The sequence below is a fragment of the Sphaeroforma arctica genome (genome assembly GCF_001186125.1).
Source record: "Sphaeroforma arctica JP610 unplaced genomic scaffold supercont1.22, whole genome shotgun sequence".
Classification (NCBI taxonomy): domain Eukaryota; class Ichthyosporea; order Ichthyophonida; genus Sphaeroforma; species Sphaeroforma arctica.
In genome coordinates this window covers 133,464-142,275 of record NW_014040536.1, presented here as the reverse complement: position 1 = coordinate 142,275, position 8,812 = coordinate 133,464, and the positions used below count along the sequence as shown (strand labels likewise).

At 37.4% G+C, this 8,812-nt stretch overlaps 1 protein-coding gene across 1 annotated transcript; it reads left to right on the top strand.

Annotated features, from left to right (window-relative positions):
- The first annotated feature begins 3,015 nt into the window (after positions 1–3,015).
- SARC_00657 (hypothetical protein) lies at positions 3,016–8,259 on the top strand. The gene is made up of 6 exons (XM_014305649.1): positions 3,016–3,308; positions 3,566–3,822; positions 6,515–7,049; positions 7,426–7,585; positions 7,706–7,862; positions 7,979–8,259. Exons 1-6 carry the CDS (start codon positions 3,221–3,223, stop codon positions 8,090–8,092), a joined length of 1,311 nt encoding a protein of 436 aa, XP_014161124.1. The 5' UTR covers positions 3,016–3,220; the 3' UTR covers positions 8,093–8,259.
- Positions 8,260–8,812: the final 553 nt, after the last annotated feature.

Here is an 8,812-nt window from a genome sequence, read left to right as displayed (position 1 = left end):
TAGATAGTACCTATCTGGCATTCCATCCAGTTTAGTACACAAACGAATGTTGACAGAATTAACAAATTCATCTCGACATGTCTTATCACTCACGCACGCATGCAATATAAAGCGAGCACATAGGAGAGCCGACCACAAATAGGACACACGTAGAAGCACAAATGAACCAAAGGAAAGTACCCACCTAATCATTCAATCAATCCGACGTTGATGTACCCGGCGATCGATTCAATCAGCAGACATTAACATGGCTTATTATAGCGGAAGACAGAGAGCTGATTGTCCGCTGTGCGAGTGTGTTGCACTGTATGTATTGCGAAGTACATCACACCAGTACAGTACAAAACACCGGAGTTTCTCTTAGTGACAAAACGCCGAAAATTGAAAAGTGTACAAAGCGTATTGAGGTTTCGACAGTCTTCCGGGGCTTCAAGGCAATTTGAACTTTATTATCTTACTACGTAATCAGAAAATGTAATTTCTCTCTGATGTACCATAAAACATGTCTCCGACACGGGGACTGAAACCGTTGAAACTGCTATTGAAGGAACGCCCAAACTTATATAAAAATAGTTGAAATTTTGATGACTTGAAAGTAACAGAAAAGGTAGCCAGTCTTCACTCTTCAGTCTACACTTGATCACATTTTACGGCCCGTTATTCCTTTCAACGCGTTTAAAATACCTTTTGTACTGAAAGTTTTCATTGGTTGGTTTAAATTTTTCCATAGGCCTTTTTGTAGGCGCATTGACATTGCTAGTTGCTACTAAATACAGAACGTGATTTTTTTTTTTTAAATCATTTGTGACGGACAGACAGAAAAGTCCTTAATAAAGTCTGGAGGGACTTCTAAAGCTCACGCAATATTCGCAAAGTCAAGCGTCAGTTGGGCCTCAGTCTTAAAGAATCGCAAGAGGTTAAGCGTCAGACTTAAAAATCGCAAGGGGTTAAGCGTCAGATATATTAGTCATGTTGCACGCTTATGCGTCAGACTTAATGATCTCAAGCGTAAGCGTCAGACAGTGGTCGCAATTTTAAGTCGCAAGTATAACGCGTCAGACCTATGCGTCAGACATAGTGGTCGCAAGACAAAAGTCAGACTTGTGGTCGCCGTCTTATCAAATCTCATGTACAAATATGTGCGTGAAAGTCCAGAGTTCTGTCATACATTTGACTATTTGTTTTACTACACACTTTGGTACCTAAAAGGTCTAGTAGCAAGTGTCAACTGTCACAAGAAGTGAATACTAAACTGTCAAGGACTCAGATCTCAGGGGCGGGTGCCACTGGAGTGGACCCAATTAGTCCCAAGGTATGTCAAGAGCAAATTTAAAATGTGGACATCTATCGGATGGACACACCTAGCGGCCATATTATTGGTCAAAAGGCTTTAGGCTTCTTTCACCTGGCCTGTATGTACCACTTTCGAGGCATGGATAATAGTGTGATATCTTGTAAATATGTTCTATAGCGCTGAGCGTGTAGGACTGTATGCATGATGTAGTGTATGTAACATGTATGTATAGCTTCAGCAATAGCAGCCTGTGTGTAAGAATCGGTATTTCCTTCGCCCGTCTTGAATTTAGCGATTCGCAGACCACTACTATGATATCTACGAACAAAAACTCTTTATATAAAGCATTCTATTGCTTCAGACGACGTAGGACTTGCTTTGCGTAGCGAAATCAGCCCATGTTTGGCCTATTTTAAGTGGTATTTAAATACACGTCGTTCTAAATGATACAGAATATCATCAAAACTCAATGTATGAATCAGCGAAAGCATTTATGTTCACAAGCAAGCAAAACAAAGACAGCAAAAATTGACTACATAATAGTGCAGAAGGCTATTTTTTTTTTATTCTTAAAATTACAAATGTATTTACAGGATGTTTTAACATTTCTCTATAGTGTTTTTTTTTTAAAAAGAGTTACATACGGTATGTACTTCACGTCATCACGCCCACGGCCACGCACCAGAAAAAAGAGAACATCCCCGGCGAACAATTTTTTTATTTATATAAAATAAAATATTTTTCGTTACATATATCCGAACACTATGAATTTTAGTATTTATAAAAATAAAAAGTGGACAGATTGTGCGAGAACAGAGTCCTAAATACTGTATTTATAAAAATAAAAAGTGGACAGATTGTGCGAGAACAGAGTCCTAAATACTGTATTTATAAAAATAAAAAGTGGACAGATTGTGCGAGAACAGAGTCCTAAATACTGTATTTATTCCAATTCTAAATTCGTACCCGTCGGGCCGTCAGCGCCGGTCAGTGTGGCGCCAGTGTCACCAGTCAGGCAGTCACGGACTCACGGCCCTCACGGCCCGGGTCACCCTGCAGTCTTTAGGAGTCGCTCAAAGGCTCCCTCACTTTCCCAAACCTACCGTTGTTGACGTAGGTCACGTGAAAATTGGATCTGATCAGTCAGAACGAGCTCCATCATCTCCATGGAGTTGGCATAGATATTTTGCATAGAGCCATAGATACGAAAGGTTTTTACTTTCTGTTTACAAACCCTTTTTTTTTAACAAAAATACACCTGAATATAAATGTTTTATCAGAGAGAATTTAGTATCTGGGGCCCTGGGGGCCGGGGCTCTGAGTCTGGGTGTTCAATTTATTGGATTTTCTGGGACTAGGGGAGATGAAAAAATAAAAATGGTGTTTTATTTGTAAGGACTATGAATGGATTGACATTCTCCCCCCAGCAGAATGGACAAAATCCACTTTCAACACAAAATCATACAGAGCCAGAGCGGCCCCAGGCCCCAAAGCCCAGAGGGGCCACGTAATTTGTAAATCCATATTGATGTACATATGTCTGTACTGTACTTCCTGTATTTTTATTTTTTTACAAAACAAAAACATTAAAAAAGAATAATAATAATAATAAACGACGGTATATTCCATAGAGAGGATAAGACTGGAGACTGAAGAGGCAATGGAATATGAATGGTCTCTCTAATAAGTATTTACATGCCGTTCAATAAATAGCGTGTACAACTGTACATTGTACGTATCATCTCACTGTATTTTAAAAATGTGCAACTACATATTGATAAAAACTTTAGATCCGATTTAAGACTTTATATGCAGAGATTCTTTTTTAAATATAGTCTGTGGCCTGTGCAAACACACTTTTCAGAATTTGGTTTGAAGGAGAACGCAAGGATAGGGCACATAATCGCGAAAAAATATTAGAGTGCAATGGCAGATCAGTATGCGGCCTGTCCTGACCCTGGGCTATGTCTACCGGCGGAAGGTGACAACGTACTGCTGGCTTTTGGACTAACATGTAAGTGATTTACTTGTCTGTGATCTTGGCTTATCTCACTGGTCTTGATGTTTTCTTCTTGGCGGTAGTTACAAGTAGTAGCCTATTCTTTGGAGCTGTTGTCTCATGATACCTCCTGTGAAATACTCACTATGCAGGTGCGCTCAGTTAGCACGATTTTAGTATGTTTCGGTGTATATGCTCCGACCATTTACGTTTTTCATACTCGCGTTTTTTGTTGACTTTTCTGATCATTTGTTTGTCTCGTTCCTCTGTAGTTCTGGCCGGTGCAGCAACACTTGTCGGTGCTTGTGTGCCATTTTTCAGCAAATTGCAAAACCCGAAGTTTCTAAGCGGCGGCTTGGGGTTGGCCGCTGGTGTGATGATTTATGTCTCCTTTGTTGAGATATTCGCCAACAAGACATTTGCATATCTGTGCTGTGTAACCGAATACTACGTGGCGGCTGGCACCGCTGCCTTCTTCGGGGGTATGATTCTAACAGTAGCCTTACACGTCCTCGTGACTTGGGTCCAGGTGAGTTATTCGATGATCTTTAGCGATAAAAATGTACCGAATCGACAGATGTTGGTTTATGTTCTTTTGTATTTGTGTTCGTGTGTGTATTTATGTCTTTATATGTAATTTGGTGTGTATATTTGTATGCTTTTGTGTGTGTATTTTTATGGACATGTTGTGTAAATATAATTATATATATATGTGTGTGTGTGTGTGTATGTCGCACTCTGTCTCTGTCCGAGTATGTACCCATGTATGTATGTGTATAATATATATATAATTATATATGTATGTATGACGTGTATACGTGTATGTGTTTCTATATTTATGTACGCGTATACGTGTGTGTGTTTATATGTATATATCCATAAATATATATATATATAGATATACATACGTATATATCTATGTATTTACGTATCCATGTGTATGTGTGTGTGCGCAAATGTATTAAAGAGCATAATTCGATAGCTTTAATACATGTATATATATATATATATATGTATATATATATATTGTGTGTGTTTGTGTGCAAACGATAGATAAGCATATTTATATAGCTTCAGTATGTGTGTGTGTGTGTGTGACGATATATGAGCATATTTATATAGCTTGTGTGTGTTTGTGTATGTATGTATGTATAACTATATATATATATATGTATGTATGTATATATATAAGAGAACACAATATACATTCACAGAAATGTGCATACATATATTTTCGTGTTTGTGTTTGTGTTGTTTTGTTGTATTGTGTAATTTTTTCTTTTTAGGAGGCTATTTTCGTTACTGTAGACATAGATATGTGTATATATATATGCGTGTGTATCATATATATATATATATATTTAAGTTCCGTGTATAAAATGTGACATAGGGTATCGACGATTTTTATCGTATTTAGTTCTGTAAAAACATTCATATATCACCTGCGAGTACATAAAAGCATGCGCAGTTGTGTAATGATACAAATTTGTACATACAGCGGTGCTGAATGGGACTTAACGTAGCTCATTGCATAACACTACGGTTACATCTCATTTCAACTCATGGACATCTAAGCATAAACGGCTTTTTATCATAGCTCGAGATAAATTCTTGTATGCGTTGCCCATGTATAAGTGCCTATGTTTCAGGTGCTAGTTTAGGTCTTCTACGTGTGAATGTTACTGTACACTTGTAACTACACAATTACAGACTTCTAGGCTGTTGATGTTCAGTACATATATAAAACAACCAAGTGCACAAAATGTTTCAGGTATACCATTAGTGGAGTAAGCTCGAGCTTTTGCTTTTTTGTTATCTTAAATTATGTATTTGAGTTATTGGTCTGTCTTCTCTTATATGTATGTAGCACTGGATTTTGTTTTCTTATAAACTAATTTGTACGTGAATTCTCATAAATAATTGTGTAAGAATATCTATATTCATGTTTAGTTGGATGCCTTTTGTGAATGTGCGTTTGTATTTGGGGCAGTCTGTTTTGGAGTATGTAACCTTTAGAGATGGTGTTTTAGTTTGTCTCGGACACTGCCAAATTTATCGAATGTCCATAAATTACGCGGCCTCTTATGTTAAGTAAATTTCAGATGGGGTTCAATATTTATATTTTTGCCTCGCAGAGTTGTCCTCGGCTACATATTCCATTTTAATACCAGTTTCATTATAGTTGTTTACCATACGCGCCTTATTGTGTAAAGTTTATTTAAGATGCAGTGCAAAATCTCTATGGTTGACTCGCGAAATTGCTCAGCTACATATGTTACTGTTTATCTACTAAATGTATGCTAGTTTATGTATGTATACATATATATTTGTGTATGTTTGTGTATTAATATATGTATGTATACATATGTATGTATATATATATATATATATATAATATATATTGTGTATATATATCTATATATGTATATATATATATATATATATCGTGCGTGCGTGCGTACGTGTATGTATATATATATATATGTTATATAAATTTATACATTTCATATGTGTGTGTATTATGTATATGTATATATATATATATACGTGTTCATTGTTTATAATACACATATATAAATTTTCATATACCTTTTTTGCGCGTGTATGTGTAGATATGATTTGATATGTGTATGTTTGTGTGCTTCTTGAATCTGCGTGGTCGCATTTTTATTTTTGTTTTTAAATATATATATATATGGGTCTATCAAATATTATAGTGTGGCTTCGTGTTCCTGCCTTCATATATATCTAGATGTAATCGGGTATTGATATATTGAATAGAAGCATGACAATCTACAGCTTCCTGTAGCTATTGCTACCGCATAGCCACCTTGCTGTCTTCATATTTTGTGGGAGTCTGTATGCGGGGAAGAGTGAAAATTTACGTATTTATGAATACACATTATTTGTTTGCTTTCGATAAAGTTTTAAATTGTTAGCTGTGGATGAACTATTTGGTATGTACGGCTTCTTACTTTATTCGGTGTACGAATGCATGTCTCTATAGGTGAAGAATGCTATTGATGTATGTGTCTACCATCATTTTGATAATCACATCACATTCGATACATATACTATTGTTTTGGCAAATATCTCGTCTTCAGTTCTTACTTCAGTCAAGGAAAATGTATACTAATAACGCCGGGCCCGCTGCAGTTTATGTATTCAGACTTTTGAATTTGACGCACTGTGCCCCTGCTTCCATAATTTTTGTGTTTCAGGGCTTTGATAGTCTGAGCACGAAGAAGTCATTTCTGAGAGTATTTCGAATCAAAGAAAAAAGGAGTAAGCTTGAGACCACGGTGGTTGATGCGAGGGAATCCTTCAATCAGCAAATGGCGGGGGAAGGGGAATTTGAGGAAATCGCCGTGGCAGTGCCTAGAAATATCTATGAGTATTTGAATCCCTCAGAGGATATGTCACCCGCCGTATCATTGACACTTAACGAAAACAGCAATGCTGAATTCTTGAAGCAGAGAAGCGAAACTTTAGTCTCGCAAACCGCCGACGTATCAGAAAGGGTGCCCGACCCCAGAGGCAGTATCGAGACCATTGAAGTCTCACAACCAAATGAGGTGGGTGTTGCGGAAGGCTCAAATGATGAAAATGGAGCAAAAGTTGAGAAAATTAAAAGTGAAATCGACGCTGGTCCTACTACGGAGCACAACACTATCACTGTCGATGGAAGTGTGGATAATTCGTTGCTGGATTTAACAGCCGACAGGGAAAGGCTCACTAATATGAGTATCATCACTGGTATGTAGACATTGAAGCGACTCTTACCACACTTCTTTTTCATAATACAAGTTTGAATTGGACTTTGTTCCATGTGTCATCTCAACAACACCTTTTGCTCTCCTCTCTCGCACTCGTATGTTCGTTAACATGTCATCTTAGTTACATGTTATTTTTTGCTGCTCTCCTCTCTCGCACTCGTATGTTCGTTAACATGTCATCTTAGTTACATGTTATTTTTTGCTGCGCTCCACCGTAGCACATCGCGTTTGGCACGCTGGGCACTCACAAGACCTCATGAATTTTAGCGGCATGTACATTCAATTCGTGCCATTGTGTTGTGCATTGTTTCTATGTCACTCCTGAGTTCGACGCTATGTATACTCCTCATATTCAGCGGCCGCCGTCAGTATCCACAATTTTCCGGAGGGACTGGCAACATTCATAGCAGCATTATCTGATGGTCAACTTGGAGCTATGATGGCTATTTCGATAGCTCTGCACAACATTCCTGAGGGTATAGTGGTTGCAATGCCCATTTACTATGCTACGGGAAGGTATGGTATATCTGCTGTTTGCTTGCAAGCGTCAACACTGTCAGTCCGACCGCATTTGTTATCAATTGGAACAAGTTAAGGGGGGAACTTTAAACCGTCAAACTGTGCTCCTGCATTCAGCAAGTGGAAAGGTTTCTTCTGGGCGGCGATGTCCGGTTTCAGTGAAGTAGTGGGCGCTTTCTTTGGTTGGCTGATACTTAAGGATACCATGGGTCCTACGACTTTTGGAGTTCTATTTGGAATGGTCGCGGGAATGATGGTCTATATTGCTTTTCAGGTAAGTGTCATTGCCGTTGGAGCTCATATTTCCGTGAGTGGATTTGGCATGCCACAAAGGGCCTGCTGTTTAACTTGTACTTTTTTTTTACCGTATCACTTTGTTGGTTAACACAGGAATTACTACCAACCGCTTTGAAGTATGACCCAGCGAATTCTGTTGCATCACCATCGGCATTCTGTGGAATGCTCGTGATTGCCATTAGTTTAGTTGCATTTACATTCGTCTAATACAGAAAAATATATTGGGCATCACTCCGCTGGAATAACTGCTGAATAGGCTGAAAAGAAGATAATTTATTGGTGTGTACACAAATGATGCACCCAACATACCAATCACCAAAAAACACAAACTTAGTCCAACAATTAAAAACAGCCATCAAACGATGGAAATGCTATTTGTATGTACAATTTGTATAGGGAAAGTGGTTAATACTTCAGTGATTGATTTTGTCATTGTCGCATCGTCAGAATTGTGTATATGTAGAATCTATATGCGTTCCGACTACTGGCCGCAATCTGTGGATCAAGAAATGCAATCGCGCTCGTAGACTAAATTATTTATTCCAAAATTCGTTGATTCGCTAGTAAATCAAACAAGTGCTTGTCAAAGCCCTCCTAAATTATATTTTCCTTGCAAGTTGTGAATATTCTACGTAGAAGGCTACAAGACGTTTCGGAGAACAAAAGTTGTTGTTGTTTTTTTTGTTGCACCATTGTTCCAAATTTAAATCTATATATCTATCAATCTATCTATCTATTTATCTATATATATATATATATATATCTACCTATCTATCTATCTCTCAATATATCTATCTATCTCTCAATCTATATATAGTATATACTACATATATATACATATATATATATATATATATATATATATATATATATAGTACTATACTATATATCGTATACTNTACTATNTATAGTACCTATATATACATA